The sequence below is a fragment of the Cimex lectularius genome, unplaced genomic scaffold (assembly GCF_000648675.2).
Source record: "Cimex lectularius strain Harlan isolate CLEC.00 unplaced genomic scaffold, Clec_2.1 scaffold135, whole genome shotgun sequence".
In the NCBI taxonomy this organism is placed as follows: domain Eukaryota; kingdom Metazoa; phylum Arthropoda; class Insecta; order Hemiptera; family Cimicidae; genus Cimex; species Cimex lectularius.
The window spans coordinates 127,542-144,521 of NW_019392793.1; the positions used below are offsets into that span (position 1 = coordinate 127,542).

The 16,980-nt window shown below is 35.2% G+C and overlaps 1 protein-coding gene and 1 pseudogene across 14 annotated transcripts in view; both read left to right on the forward strand.

Moving 5' to 3' along the window:
- LOC106663606 (pumilio homolog 2) overlaps positions 1-16,980 on the forward strand; it is a 342,434-nt gene that overhangs the window by 29,748 nt on the left and 295,706 nt on the right. For 11 of the 14 annotated variants that reach the window (XM_014388529.2, XM_024227910.1, XM_024227909.1 and 8 more), the window contains exon 5: positions 1,537-1,635. The exons of the other annotated variants lie outside the window; for them this stretch is intronic. In XM_014388529.2, coding sequence (XP_014244015.1) covers positions 1,537-1,635 — 99 coding nt within the window. The remainder of the gene's footprint in view (positions 1-1,536; positions 1,636-16,980) is intronic. 14 annotated transcript variants of the gene reach the window in all.
- On the forward strand, positions 29-117 carry LOC112127268 (annotated as a pseudogene).

Consider the following 16,980-nt stretch of genomic DNA (forward strand, 5'->3'; position numbering starts at 1 on the left):
GAATACTAATAAACTAAAAAAAATACACGTACTCGCTTCGGCAGTACATATACTAAAATTGGAACGATACAGAGAAGATTAGCAAACTAAAAAATAAATTAAAAACACGCGATTTTACAGAAGCAGATATTCTTGTAATAGGCAAACACGATAGACATAGCACGGGTTTTGATCTCATTTTTAACGTTCAAAACCGCACATTCATCTTGCAATGGAAATGAGATTTAAACATGATTATGCTCCGGTATTCCATCACCGTTGGGAACGTGCAACTATTCTAATTTAACAGCACGGAATTTTGTCTAGGTGGGTGGGTGGTACACGTACGATGCATGCGTTTTATTATAGTAATCACTATATGGCTCTGTGTCTTAGTTATTCCGACTCGTTTGTACATATGATATGGTCGCCTTACATTATGATAAAATCAAACTGTGAAACATGGTAGTGTGTTTTTCTCCAAATTTTCATTTTACTGAAAGAAATTGCATATAGTCCGGAGGCTGATAATTGGTAGATGACCGTCATTAACTGTTACAGGAAAGTGTTTGAACATTTGCTCACGCTACGAATGAAATGGGGCAAGGATATCCAGTTTTGTGAAGAGTTGTGCAAAAAAGGTCTTTTCTTTATGTCAGTTGAATATTTTCTTTTGAACATAGATGTCTCGACTTGCCACTTTGTTCAATTAAGTATTAACTATAGTTGCTAGTTTAGCGGTTTGCCTGATTCGTTTAGTATGTAGTGTTGTAAAACGATGAGGCGGTGCTTGATGTATAAATTTAAACTCGATGGCCTGGATACGTACAGAATAAATGTGTAAAAGTCTGACAAGCAACACAAAGCACAGCCGGGCTGAATTTAGCTCAAACCGGTCAGACATCGCTTCAAATAAATAACATAGGCTACAAATAAAAATTAGTCGTTTAAATTAATGTCACGTTTTCTAATATTTTTTGAACTGATAACAGGGTGGAAAGGGTAGTTTGGCATTAGACTGTTAGTGGAGACAGCTAGTCTGGGTGATTCACTAGGGGCTACCGCTCCCTGCCGGATCAATACCCTTTTGGTTCTTTATCGACCTTTCTTTTGTCGGTCTCACCAACATCTGACAGTGGGAGATCGTTGCTTAAATTGATTTAGACAATCGCATCCGAGGCGCACTTGTCAGCGGTAAAATAAGGTGGTGTTATATTTCAAGTCTTGTCGTCCTGGTTGATTAGATTTATTTATGATTTCAATAAATCTGGCCTTGGAATTGACAATTAAACTTCAAATGGTGTGAACTAGTGCATTGCAGGTTTCTTTGAAATATATTTGCTTGCAAAAATGCTTGCAAAAAAGAAAAAAAACGTGTTTAGAATATTGCATCGGCAGGATATATTGATGCCATTTCTCCGGAACCTTATACATTTGAATTTATATTAATTTTTAATATTCTATAATTTATTTCTGCATTAGCAAACCCAATGTTTTTGTTTTCATTATTGACTTTGAACAATTTAATAATTTTTTTTTTAATTGCCCTGTTTCCAGGTACAAGATTTACTTCCCGAATTATTCCACATCCAGAACCTATTGATTCCAGTGAAAACCAAACCCAAGAAGTATAAATCACGGCGTTATCCCTCAAATGTAAGAAAGTCCGTTAATTTCCTCACGCCTTCCTTTTATTCCTCAACATATCTCGTAGTAATAGTTCGGCTTTCCTTATGAAAAACAAACTCTTGTTTTCTCGTGCCTTGCTCGAGACGCCGATTATTCCAAGGTCGATCGAATTTTCCATTTATTCATAGCTTTTCATCTGCTAAATTTACCATTTCAATTTTCTTATTTTTCCGTTAGTTAGGGAAAAGGGGTCAAGGGAAGTCTCACCTCAGTTAAAATTGTACATTTTATTGGTTCTAATGTATGATCGACCATATTGTATTTTTTTATTACAATATGATAAAAACCCACAATTTTTAAGATACAATATGTAAACGTAAAACAGGAATAGTTTTTACAATCATTATGTATATTTTTTTAATATATTTTTGTTGAGCATTTTATACATCGTTGTATACTTCACTAACTACCGTTTGTGGTGGTATGATGAGGGTGAAAGAAGTCCAAGCGTCTTCACCGGCACTCGAACCCCACGACCACGTCTGTGAAATTGCTGATACCTTAACTAATGTGACTTTAACAAGTGTTACTAAATATGTGCTCTACTTTAACCTTTTAGCACATTCCATTTAAAAAAATTATTAATTTATGTGGGGATTGATAAAAAAAATTTGATCATTCCAGGTCAAAATTATACAAACATTCTGTTTCATTTTGTGTCTACTTCTAAAAGTACGTTACAATTTGTTTCCTTCCCATCGAACAAGTTATGATCTGTTGATTTACATCGTTTCACGGCTTATTCAAAGTTGAAATTTTCTAAATTTTTGTCTTAGGCGTTTTCTTTTTTAAAGAAGTTCAATCTATCAAATTCGGCAGGATTGAGTTTTTCGGAGCAACAAGAGAAGAGTGTGTTTGCAAAGACAGATCGGGCCTTCTCGCGTTTTCCAGATGACGTATGTTATGTCAGGTCTGTTCTGGGAAGAACAGCCCGACGACTAGATAATATTTTATCGGCTCAGCTACAAATGCGCTGTGTTCACGACGGTGGTATAGATAACTCTGCTTTTGCAGACTGTTTCTCCTTTATCTCGTTGACATACTACGGCTTTCTTTAAATTAGTTACACATTGTAATTTTTTGACGAGTGAACAATATAGTATTTGTACCTACCGTGGTGTTTCTTGGATATCAATTATTAATTTATGGAAATTGAATATTTAATAAAAATCCGTATCAAGCTAAGTATGGTACTTTTCAGCAAATTAGTTATGCATCTTCATTCTGTGTACAGAAACCCGTGTTTTTTATAGTGCACATGTTACACACTTTTTAATATTTTTATTTTATAAACAAACATATTTATTACACAAGCACACGGATGATTTCATATTGTGCATTATGATACTTATCCTCCTGTAAAAGATCGGTGAAATGCCAAGAAACTGATCAAACACTAGATGCTTTGTGACAATAATAATGGAGAATCTACGGTTGGTTTTGTTCATTGTGATTTAAGTTTGTTATGTTAAAATATTGACTTTTTAGAATGTGATACGTGTTTAGTCATTTTATACATTTATGCGAACCAACTTTTTTTTTTCTTCTTCAAATTATGGAGTTTCGTACTTGTGTGTCTGTTGCTCCCCCTCCATTTGTAATCTCATTGCGGTAGTGCTTCAATGCGAGGCATTAATGTTACCAAAACCATGAACACTGTATATTTTCATAAAACATAATAATGTCACGGGTATTGATGTAGTAACACATAACAACATAATGCGGCAAACTCACATTCATCTAAAAAAAAGTCACTGATGTGAGAATTGCAGTTGTATTCATTCATTAATTAACTAGTTATTGGTAGTTCTAGTTAGTAACGAACTAGAAGACAAACAGGCTTTCCCTCATTTTAATTATCGTAACGAACTCTAAAGCTTAGAAGTTTCTAGGAACCGAGGAAACTAGTTTGCCATCTATTGAAAATTAATATTACATGTCGTTAAAAACCCTCGGGAATAAACGAGGACGGACACAGAAAGAATCGTTTTTCATTGTCTTCCCTATGATTTTTCATCGGAGGGAAGTGCTAGGCATGATCTCTCCATATGAATAATTTCCACCCTATCAAGGGTGGGAAGGGATATCTGTTTTACGTTGTTCCAAAGGGAGAACCTTAACAGTTCCTGGAAAGAAGACATATTTTATTCTTAGACATTTTGAAGATGAGTTATAGCAATGTTTACACTGTTGTTTTCCTTTTCGTCCATAATTTGTAAAGTTTGTTTTAGAGCCTGTCTTTAATATCTGACAAATAGTGCAATTAACCTAATATAAGTTAGATTAAACTTACAAACGTTACTGATTATATTCCTAAAATACTGCAGAACAAAACGGGTGGACTAAATTTAAACCGAATTAATTTTCTCTCCTGACTACATCAGGTCGAAACACACTATCTTTATGAAATTATGCCGAATCGTTTGTAGGTTGTTGAATGTTCAGTTTGATCTATCTTTTTCTTTTCTTGTCCGCTACTTCTCGTTGTTCAGCTTATACACAATGTCTTACAAAAGTATTTATCTCTAACAGTTGAAATAAAATAAGTGGATGATGAAACCAGACATATTTTTACTTTTATGAAACCAGCCGTCAGTTGTGGTTTAAATGTTTTCTCCTAAGAGATGTTTAAAAACCATAATTGTATCCTTAAAGAATACGTTAGGAATTACGCATTGGATCGAATGAAGGATACCTCACCCACGTGTATCCTATTTGAAGTAATGGCTTCCAGATATGAATCAGAAACATCCTTCCAACGTTATAAATCGCTCGATAAATTGAACCCGGAGCTCATAAAGTCGATGCGAGTTTCTTTGACGGTGGCCGGTGTTTATTCGGGCAGGACGATGTTTTGACCTGGGCATAAGACGTTTATTGGTATGTACATCCCATCACCAGACCTCACTTGGTATGTTTACATCTCTGACCTGGAATCGTCTAACATGCCCAAAAAATTCGATTATTAACAACAAACCTATAATCTCGACCTCACTGTTATTGGTAGAATTAGGGATCAATTCTGAAAATTTTGCTCAATCGTCCTAGACCAAAATAATTTACCAAATTTCCTTTATGTTCATGATTGTAATTCGAATTAATTGGTTTCTTCCTTATGAAGTTTTTTTTCAATTCTTTTACATGCATCTTCAGGTGCAAAAGTTTCTAGCTTAACAGAAAAATTATAAACTCATTAGTATTCAATTCAGGTTCTAGTTTGTCTTTGTTCGGCCGTTTTTGGTCCCACGCTTTTCGTTTTTGCCACATCATCATTATTTTTCGCCACAAAGTGCCTCTAACAACCAACAAGAGAAGTAATACGATTTTTTGAGTAACAGCTCTCACGATTTATTTTTAATAGTTTTGCGTAGCTGGATATCTCAATAAATATGTGAATTTTGATTTTTGTTCATATGCCCAAGAAAACGTTTCAGCTATGGTAAGAGATTGTAAGAGGAAGAGTTGTCTGATGGTTAAATTTAGTGAATAATCCTTATCTGCTTAACTATTTAGATGGATCATAGGTTCGATGGAATTTCCTGGGGAGAGAAAGGTCAAATTAAAATTAATTAATCTTTATGTATGGTATTGGTTGGGATAAAAAAATGAAAAATGGCAAAAAGGAGGGAAAATTGTGTCCGAAAGGAGGGGAGTTGTGTCCGACTGGATCGAAGCCACGATAGGTCAAATGGTATTTACCCGAAGGTTGTGGGTTCGAATCCCTCTTTTGACACTGACTTTTTTGTCTCAATCAATACCTTACATAAAGATAGGCTGGAATGTTGAAGTTTTTTAAAAATAACCTATCCAAATAGCATATTCGTAATATTTTGGTAATGGCTTTATAAAATCTTCGAACTGGGCAGTGTAAAGGCAAAGTTAGCCCTAACTATCAATGAAATATTTTTTTAAACTGGTTCAGAGGCATTCACCCCAATGCTATAAAGTGTGTTGGTTTGTTAGGAGGTATCCCCTAAAATCTGACGTCCTTTAATATCAACCTAATTGATCAACAAACTGTGTTGTCAATATTTGGTAAGATGTTTAAACTTATTTGCCTAATACACTGTGAAAATTTGGTAAAAATCGGTTGTAAGGAATCCTCTCTAATTGTGCACAATATTTAGAGTTTTATGCCTAATCGTACTTCCTTTAATATTTTTCAGCTATTCAACGTAGTTTTATTAAAACTAAACAGAATCGTTGAATGGAATCGTTTATTTTGTTGACATCCGTTGAGAGGATTTTTTTTTCGAGTCTGAAACTCTGTTAATTAGTACCAAATATATGTGATTTAAAATTTAAAAAATCGCGTGATGATCAAACATCATTCTAGTTGAACTTGTCTGATTGAATGAACCCAATTTATATAATATATTAGTTCGTAGTGCAGTTTTATTTTCAATGTGCCAATTGACCCGTTGTATGAGGTGACCAAGTTACAAGGTCATCATTAATGAAATCGAAAATCAGTTATAACACGTTTGGAGGACATCGTCTTACCGTCCCAAGTTGTCGTGAAGGCGACGTTGAGCAAGACTTTTCTACATTTGGCCGGCATTCGGCCCTGACAGCTTAATAGGCAGGCCTAAGAGTATACTAGATATCACTTACACTTTGTTCTCTGATGTAATAATCAGATAGGACAATCTGTACAACTAGATACTATTATTTTTTCGTTTTCGGGTCGTAACGAAACTGTTTAAGCTTTCTCTCTGCATGGATTTTTATTAATCATTCTCTGTGTTATAATTCAATTTTGATCGATTGTGTACAAACATTAACAACATTCAGTATTGCCAAAACGGTCCCCGGTCAACTGGAAGGTAGCGTTCTAATTCTTACCCAACTCTTGTCTGTTGACCTGATTACTTTTAACCTTATTCTCCTCTCAGATTCATTTTGTCTCTTTTTTTGAGCGCGTTTAAAAGGTTAACAATAATTCATTATTTCACAAGGATGAAGATAACACCGGCACGACATTCGCAGAGTTAGCTTTATCGTCTCGGTTGTAATCTGTGAGGGATGTGGTCTCCATCCGTTATTATAATCCAAGACTCGAATTAGTTTTATCTACACTAGTGACAAGTTTTCCCTTGCAGTAATTTTTGTGTATATTTCTTGTACATATTGCAGAGACAGCTGAAAATTAAATCATTTGATCAAAAATAATTGGTATAGAAACGGCGTAATTACTGTCCGTTCGTAATCCCAATCACTAAGGCCCCAGGCGCAGAAACGATTTTCTTGCTTAATTTAGAACACTTCTTACACAATATTGTGATGGAGGGATTTTTCTCCCTGATCATTTCATTCAAGTCGAGGCGTCTCCAGACATGCGGTATTCGCCGAATGCCGCGCAAATTTTCGCCGAATCCCGACTAGTGTGGATGGACGCTCGGCTATTCGCCGAATAACAACATCCGGTGCTCGCCTTTTTGTCGGTTTTCTTGTCCACTTCAAAGGGCACGAATATTCGTGAAGTAACCGCAGTTAAACCATCCACACATTCGGTAATCAACTAAAACTGTACATACCTTTAACCAACTGTCAACTGTTATCAAAATCAACCGTAAAGTGTATACCTTTATTTAAGACTAAATAATTTTTCTTGAATAAACGATTGCTAACTGCTATAGATGTTTTAATTTACACAATAACAATTGTTTTTTTCTTGTTGGGAATGAATTGAACCAATGCAACAGTTTTGGAGTTCTTCGATGTTTAAGAAACAGAACCAATAATTTGGAAAGCTTCTCTTACAAATCATAATTTGTTTTATAAATAAAGCAATAATTAAAACTATACAAAAATATAATTAAATGTATTTTTTCAATTAGTTTGTAGCCACCGCACACTGCAGTGACAGTTTCACTGTTGCCCATTACGATTTGTAGTACGTAGAGGATTCCCACGGCATTTGAAAAATACGTATTCCCTGTTTCCGCAACGACCAGGAGGTTATACAAAACACGCATGTGTGTATACGCTATTTCGCGAATGCCAAGACCAGCATCTACAAACTTGGCCAATATTCGGCGGCAATCTGCATTCGGCGAATACCGCATGTCTGGAACCGCCTTAAAAATTACACGTTCAATACAGGCAGTTCATCATTACAAACTTTACAAAAAGGTTTTTCCAATTGTACGGTTAAAGCTGTAATTCAAATTGTCAACAAGGTTGGTAGAGTTTATTTTCACTCAAAAACTTACTCGCTGTGTGAAGGTGTCAGACGGAAATAAGCACAAAGCCAGGATACCATTGTCCTCTTGCTTTCAGCATCCTGTTGAATCTACAAGCCAGGCAAACGCATTAGACTTAGTATTAAAATTATATATTTTTAAAAATTCTTGAAAATCTTGTGAATTAGTTCAATTTTTGAGATAATACTTAGTCGGTTTTAACCCTAAATTAGGAATAACCGCTTCCTTATATAGACGATATTAATTTCTGTTTGTTGATATTGTTTTTGTCGTGAACAATAGCCATTGTCGAAGCAGTATCAGTATTTTTGAGTTACCTTTCCATATTTGGGACTGGTGAGTCATTAAAACTCCCGTGCGTAGGAGAGCAAATGTTGAGGGTCGCCACGGTATTCTTTTTTTTTCTAGATAGTGATCGACGACTTTAATCTTTTAACTATGTTTGTGTGACATCCATTATTGAATAAGTTTTCTTTCCAATTATTATTTTGAATGAAAACTGTCTTATCGTTAATCTAAAAATTTTCTTTTGTTTCAGGTGAGTAACCGATGCGATCCATTATTATTCTCTAATTTTGAGGTAGGAGAAATTCCACTTGTTAGTTGATAAGTAACTTAAGATTAATCGATGATTTTAATTCGCGTTTGTTAACACAACAAGGAAAATGAGCTTAAGTACATCTCGGATTTTTGTTGCTTAAAACACAAGTTGGAATGAAATGTAAAGCTTTTTAAACAGGAAATAAACATCTAATGAAATAATGTTACTATAACGATCATTAATAATTAATTGATATGGTTTTCCCCATTGCGTCGAATTTTCTTCTTTTATTATCTTTCTTTCTCTTAAATTCCAAAAATAAAATATTAGTAGATATGCAGTGCTGTTGAAAAAACTTAGACTCGATCTGGTCAATTTGTGAATAATCATTTATGTTAACTTATGAGTTTAAATATAGTTGTAGGACTTGGTAAGATTTTTCTTAAACTTTTGTATTTTTCCATTTTAAACTATTTGACGATAACCAACGTCCTTTGACTCAACAAGTTGGGGTATGATTAATCATCAAATCTTGTAGGAGTCTTGATTTCAAGATTTCAATTTAGTTATTTTAGGTATCAATTGATAATTTTGTAGACAATCTTGTCACTATTTGTTTGTTCGTTAGTGTGCCTCCTTCAGTTCTTATTTATATTCAGTATTTGAAAATGTAAGTTATTTCATAATTTAGGAAAAATTTAATTGATTTTCATGGCCGTTTATTTTTCCTTTTCGTTGACGTGACAAAATCGTGACATCGATTATGAGAGCCGGGCTCAAAGGCCTTGAGCTAGGTTGAGATCGATACCGGGAAATGGTGGGTTTATTTACCCTAAGAGCAAAGATACAGCCGGAGGTCTGCGGATCATGTATCGGCCCGTGTGTGAGAGCTTCTCGGTTATCAACAGGCTGAGCGCAAAGAATAAAAATCCTCCTTCCTTTTGTGGAAGGATCGCATTTCTTTCGACGACGGTTTGATCTTGGGTATAATATTGTACAATATAGTCGTCGTATAGAGTTTCGCCGAAGGGAAACCATCGCCAAGGAGGAAAAAACGAATGCATTTAACACAAACTGTAGTTGGTCATCACCAACCTGTAATGTTCTTCTTTACCTAAACAAGCAAGGGAAAGACGAGAAAACCAGCAGGAAAGTGCGTGATGTACGGTCTTTCATTTAAACCCTGCGTTGCGGTGTAACTAAATGAGAGACGTCGCTGTATTCAAATGTAGCACATTATCGTGAACCTCTAGATACACGATGATTTAAAAAAGCAAAGAGCTTTATTCACGTGTCTCTCAATCGACCCTAAATTTCTCGGACTCTGGTGCTCATTTCCTATCCTTGGTTAGTTGCCTCCAGGCTTTATCCGTCGTAGGAAGCCAAATAAATACTCATTCTCTACAAACGCTTTCATTTTTTTAATAAAATGTTTTCCGAATTTCTTTGAGCTAACATAGAAATATTAAATTTTTAATACAGCCCGTCATTATGAAGATCGATTGTCCAATTTTACATCAATCTTCTTTGTGAGATTGGTGCAGCCGTGTTGTTTGTTTAAGTCAAAATAAAATAAAAACAGGGAGAATAAATGCGATTAATCCGTAGCGATCAAATTAAGGGTGTTAATCGTAACAATTTAATTATTACTACTTTTGTTAAAATATATTCTTATGCTTGCCGGTTCTTTCTGTTCGTTGTTTTAAAAGCATTGGGCGAATAAACTAGGTTCGAAATAAACAAAATATATACAAATAGTATAACATAATAAAACACATTACAGACAATAGAAAGAGATGATATTGAATATTGAATGAAAGGAAATAATTTTTTATTACTATTCTCCTCTATCTCGTATGTTTTAGTATTTTATTTTAATGGGTGTTTACTGAACATACTAAATTCTATATATAATTTGAAATTAATTAATTCGACCATCAATGGCTCATTTGTAAGTTAGTCTGGCTTCATTAATCGAAATGGCAAATATGCAAGTACAGAAATGACTTCTTATCTTAGTACAGTATTTTTATATTGACGCTATTTAGTTTTATTTATTCGCCAAATAAACAATCTTTGTTTGTTACATTAAAATGTTATCAGTTGGCGACGGGGCAATGTGTTGTGTATGGTTTGTGTAAATATAATAAGGCAAAGAAAGAAATTTTAACTCCTTGTAGTTTTCAAACGGTCTTCATCCTTCTAGAAAATTCTGGTTTGCTTTTTACCGCAGAATATTTTTAACGATTGTTGGTTCTAGAATGATATTTGTACAAAAAATAAAGTCCGTAACTTACGTTTTATCTATATGGTAAAAAGATAAAACCTCAAGGAACGGACAGGAAACAGCGTATAAACTTCACCATAAATCCAAGTACTCGATCGTTTCGAGCCCTTTATGTGGAAAATAATCCTGAAATCCTCACAAATGGGGTTGAAAATCAAATGAACGATCGAGGTTTGGTCTTTTTTCCTTGAAAACACGTCTTATGACTCTGTTCGAAAGATGAATAATTTAAGTTCTAGTTTAAATTATTTTTCTGTCAGTGTTTAAATAGTGATAGTTGATCTCGAGTATAAAAACTTCAGGCGGTCTACTGTCATCCAGACTTTACAAAAATTAAATTTCGTGATTGTTTGTTCAACGATTCTCTTTAAAAACGTAAACAGACGGGCTAAAAAAGAAGAAGAGTGTTAAAGTTCGGTTTGTAGATTATTTTCAGCATATCTCGGTTTTCCCATTGCTACCAGAAATACATCCGGTGAGTTGTCTCAAATCAGAAAGTTTATCGGCGGTTTTCGGATTTAACTTCCGTATCGTTCGGGCAGCAATGAGTTAGTAGTCAGTGGTAATAATCACTGTCCACCTTATTTAAAGGAAGGACAAGTGATAATGCTTATCCAACGTATTTATATATATATACTTGTTTATTTAGATGCACTTTAGAGGCACTTCAAGCTCTCTCAGTATATTTTTAACGAGCCTCTAGTTTTTTAATATTTAATAATTATTTCTCTGGTGGAATCTAAATAATGTAATAAAAACAATTTATTTGTAAGAAATGTTTGTCTTTGTATGCAAATGCTTGGAAAGCATCAACACCGGGAATTGCCAGCCTATGACGCGTGGGGAAGCTCCTCGAACGGGTTTTTCTTCCCATGGCTCACCTCGAGCGTAAACTCGCGTAGGTCTCAGCACTGTATAAATAGATTTCATGACATTTTGTTGTGAGACGCCGTTCGAGGGACTCGGCAGACCGTCGAACAGTCGCATATGTCCCTCGACGCCGCAACTTCCCTTCACCAACCCCAACCCTTTGCCTTTCATTCCCCCCTCCCCCAAGTACATACTCCAAAAACTCCCGTATAGCTAAACAGACATTTAAAAAAAAAACGAGTGATCTCGTCTGTGTAAATTATCTTTACAAAGATAAAACTCATTAGAAAGTTAAAATAATTTTGGATAGGTTGAAAATAAGATGGTCTTAGTAAAAGGTGAAAAGGTTAAACATTCATAACTATGTAGTACAAATATTTAGATTTATTAAACGCAAGCAACTAAAGCCTATCCATACTTACAAGTTCCCAAAGTAATATAAGATATCTAATTATCATCATATATTATTTCCTCTAAAATTGTTTGCATAACAATTCTCCCATTGGGTTTTCTCTAGCCCTTCGGTTAATCTGTTACGAGATTTAATTAAATCTAATTGCATTCGCTAATTTAATCGAACATATATCGACATGCTCGTTTTGATGTGCTTTGTCGCTATTTCCTTTTATTTCAACCTAAAATATAGCTTTACGTAAGAGGTATTGGTTGAAATGGAAAAGTCAGTGTCACGAGCAGGATTCGAACTCACGACCTTCGGCTAAATACGCCGCTGCTCTACCACTTCAGCTATCGTGGCTTCAATCCACTGGATCTAAAATATAGCTTTCCTGTTTATATATTCCCAGAGTGACAACCCCCTTGTAGCATACAGCTATAAGCTTGTAGGTACAAATAAGAACATAAAATCTAGATGTAAATAAAAACATTGTAACTGTTGGCACTCTTGTATTTCATTTTATATTAACTCTTTCTGAACATTTAATCAAAAATTCCATGTTCAAATGTCGGAATGTTTTTGTTATTGAGCTGTTACTCTATAACGTAAACATTTATGTCCAGCGTTTTCTCCATTACTTTACTGTATTGAATTTCTACCTATTGCCTTACATGGCCTTACAACTAGGCTTTGTGATTGTTGGAAGATCTGTTAGCGTTATCATCGTTAATCTCTGGGATCTCTTTGCTTCTGGTAGGCTTCACAGCCATTCTCTCAAGTTGATTTCCGCATCTGACACATTCCAGCTCGGTTAAGCTATTGAAGAATTTAGTATCCCTCGGGCTATTTCGATCCGGTGATTAAACTATTGCCGAATATCGAGCTGGCCCACCTTCTGGTTGTCGTCCAAATGTCCACCCCCCAAAAAATAAAAAACTTTTCAAGCCAACAAAAGGTCGCCCCTAGGCATCCATGGATGCATTTGAAGGAGTGAGAGCGAGGGTGATTTTGTGATCCTTTATTATATTTTATTATATTATTTATATATTTTTATTCATTATATACATACATGTTCTTAATTACGTGTTACGACATTAAAGTAGAAAAATCGCAGTATCACGTTCAAATCAAAACTTCGTAAAAAATTTCATTTTGTGATAATTATAACTTGAATTAATTATTAATTCATCTTTATTATTACACTTATTATTAAGACTATCTCACATCAAATACATATTTGTCCCTCGGACTTTCTTTGACCTTAACATCCGCATGGAAGACTGATTAACGCGCCAGGGAGAGATTAGATTACGCAAACAGTTGTGCTGATAATCGCACTATCAAATGCGTGACATAATATTGCAGTACCTTTATGACATAGGAATTGATAGGTAATAAATTAGCGGCGAATAACTTATTTTCTGGTGGAGGTGGAGTGTAAGGGTTGTTGTCCTCCTCACTTGTGTTGCTAAGGCAACTGGAGAATGTTACCCCAGGGCTGTAGCCCATATCATCTAACCCTTCAAACTCTCAGTTCCATTGGTTGAAATTTCCCCCCCATAAAATGCGAAGATCTTGATTAAAAAAGTGTGCAAGTGCAAAATTGGGTTATTATTTATTCATTTTATGTTCGAATATGAAATATGATGTTAATTTATCATGATATGCCATTTATTTATTCACTTCCAGATTTTGGCCGATATGCATCGCCGGTACATTCTGGCTAAGCCCGTCTAATAAAGCTTTGCGCTTTTTAAAATTGTCATTATTGGCTCTGTTGTTTTCTTCTAACTCCTTCCTGATTCGATAAATGAATGCTTTGGTAGAACGCAATCAAAACTATTTTAGCTATCTCAAAATCTGTTAAAACTAATCATTATTTCCTTAGCAGGCTTATTCTTATGATCGAATTTCTTTTTAGCCATTTCTCTTACGGAAAGTGACTTACAAAACTATCACGCTTTTTTATTTATTATACCAGATAATGTGAATTTATCTAGCATGTTTGAGTGCGAAAGCAGGATATATAACTTCAGAACTGTTAAAAAGTTAAGAGATTTTTTACATATAAGCATAGGAAATATTTCTTAATTTTTCGAGTAATCAGAAAACACCCCAAAAAATGAATTTTGATGATCTGTTAAATCATGCGATACTTGTATTTTTAGTTATACTTTGCTACCATAGTAGCATCTTCTTTTACATTTCAAAACGCATCGGGTTTAAAAGCCATTCATTTCTACATTGTAAACAACTTAATTCAAACCTTGAACCGGTGGAGTTATTTCGCTAGGGATATTTCCTTGGTTAAATCTCCTTTTCTGGTGCACGTTATTTTTCACTCACGCATTTCCTATCGAAAATGTCGATTTTACCATGTACAAAGGTGAAATGCTGGTTTTTTCCCCGGCGTTTTCCCCTTCTTCGTCGAGCCGATTGCGGCCGGATCAGCCAAGAAGAAAGGCAAGTTGAAGGGTTTATGGTCTCATTTCTTAGAATTTCTTGGAAATGGGGTTAGAGGACAGATTAAGATTTTTAGGGCCTCTCCTACCATATTTCTGACCCTACGACTACCTAAAGGGAGGAAAATAGAATAGGAGAGGCCAGTTGAATTTTCCTATCCGTGCAGAACGGTTTACGTTCCACCCAGTTTTTTTAATTCCTGCACTATTTATTTTTCTTGTAGAATTTTGTATAGATTTCAAGGTGAGTTAACAAAGTGCAGTCATACTGACATAAAAGTTTCTTTTGTTTACATCATTTCGATTTTCTTCGCAACATCTCGAATGCATGCTTTCTTCATCGACAAACTGCTTAATGTTTGGCCTAGTTCGGCGTCAAAGTATAGGTAAACAGAGTCGCGTGATCCCCGTAAAAACAAACTGCGAAAAGCGCAGTCGACTTTTGCCATCTGTCTTTCCTCCGACACGTGCAACGGTGAATGCTTCGTGTGGACATTTGTTAAGAAGTAGATGCACTCAGACGAGTTTGGACAATGACGTCGAACGACCTCGGAATGGCATGGAATCCTCGATCCATTTAAGATCATTGTTTGGCGTTTGAACTTTACACGCATCAATCCTTAGCGGCGAAAGTTCTCCTGACACGCCATGTTCCTTCTCGTTTTACCTATAATCAGCAACTTTTTCTTAGACGTCAAGTTTCTCTACAATCTTAGTTAAAATTGCCTGACGTACGCCTTTTTTGTTTTTATTAACAATGCATGAATTAAGTTCATTTGTTGTGTTAAAATGCTTATTTATTTATCACGTTGCTTCAATATTTTTTATCTAATGTGGGCCAAGAACATGGATTGATTTTATCCTCAGCCATTACCATTGATTTTACCCCCGTTTTTGTTCACTGTTCAATAATTATCGATTCTTTCGAAACCAAGCTCTTTCGTGCTATAACTCTTCCTTGTATTGGGGATGGAGGAAATGTTCCCCTTTTCGGAAATTCGTTGTTCAGAAGGATGTTGAGGACTTACCCTGGTTAGGTTAAAACCCCAGGATGGGCTATCTATGAAATTCGAATTCGTCGCGGCCTCGCTAGCCTCGCATCCCCCGGTGGGATCAGCCAACCAAAGTATTATTATGTTCGCTACCGAATCCTACGATCCTATTCATTGGGTTTAGTATAACAAGTCAATAATTAAAAAAAAAAAAGAAAAAAAGTTGAGCTTTGAAATCGTGTATATATGTTATTCTATCTGTATTTAAGCGAAAAAGTTCTAATGCTCTAAGCGTGTTAGCTGTTAATGTACCATTGTGTGATTTAAACTTGTAGGTTTAGTAAATACAGTGTTTTGTAAGTGCTGTGACGATATTATTTCGTTTATCGATTAAATTAAAAACTACTAGTTTCATCGAGGAATGTCTCCGAGTCATGAATTGCGTGTCTCGAAAAATAATTTATCCGAAGTATCGATTGATCAATACAAAAGGAGCCGAGTGTTAACTCGGCTTGGATTTAATTCGTTGATCTCACTTTGCTAGATTTAGTTCAGGTTTTGTTTTCTAAACTGCATAGGAAAATCGGAACCGTACTCAGGTACAGAGCGTGGTTTCTTTCGGGTGATCAAACACCGGAACGGATTTGTACTTTTACTTTTTTCTCTCTTTCATCCTTTTTTTTCCGGCTTCGAACAGCATTTCCAACTGTCCGCCAGTTTTCTTGAGACTAGAAAAATCAAACGGCTGAATTGCCTTATAATGTTTTTGTTATACGGTTCACCCGGGGGTCATTTGAATTTCACGCTTTCGTGGCAAACCGCGATTAAAATGCATATGGAGAATTACTCGTTTAGATCGTGCTTTATCCTAAAAGCCAAGTTTCTCCACCTCACGAACAAAGATAAGCTAATAGGGGATACCCTTGAGAAGGAATATCCTCCGTTTTATAACCCTATTCGAGAACACTTGATGATGTTCTCATCGACTTCTCTTAAATTTGTACTTGATCGCTTTGTGATAAAATCTTAAATTTTCACACGCATAACACGCATTTGCAAACGTATTATATACATATGCATTTTTCAATTGGTTTATGGACAGTATATTTTAATATAAATTCCGTATAGAAAAGACCTTACTGTGGAACTCAATAATAGACAAGTTAGTGATTTATATTTGTAGTTCGTGAACACTATATCGACCAAGAAAGGTATCGACCTAGATAGCTATCAAGAGTTTTTAAAGGAATAATATTTATCACACGAGTTATTTCGGACGTATTTTATTCCTAGACACTATTGGTGGTTATTTTTCAGTTGATTATTCTTGTTGTAGCTGATAGTTTTACTTTTTATGAAAATGTACTAAAATATATTAAACAAGGTTGATGGTTTTTGCATCCCAAGACTGGGTTGCATTTTGTCATCGAATTGCAACGAGAATATGCATGTATTTTCATGCATAAAAGTCCTATACCTTTTTAGGGGGGAAAGTTAGCGTTCAGAAAATTCCAGGGGCGACGGTGGAAATCGAAGCCGAGGGGTCTGAGAGTGGAT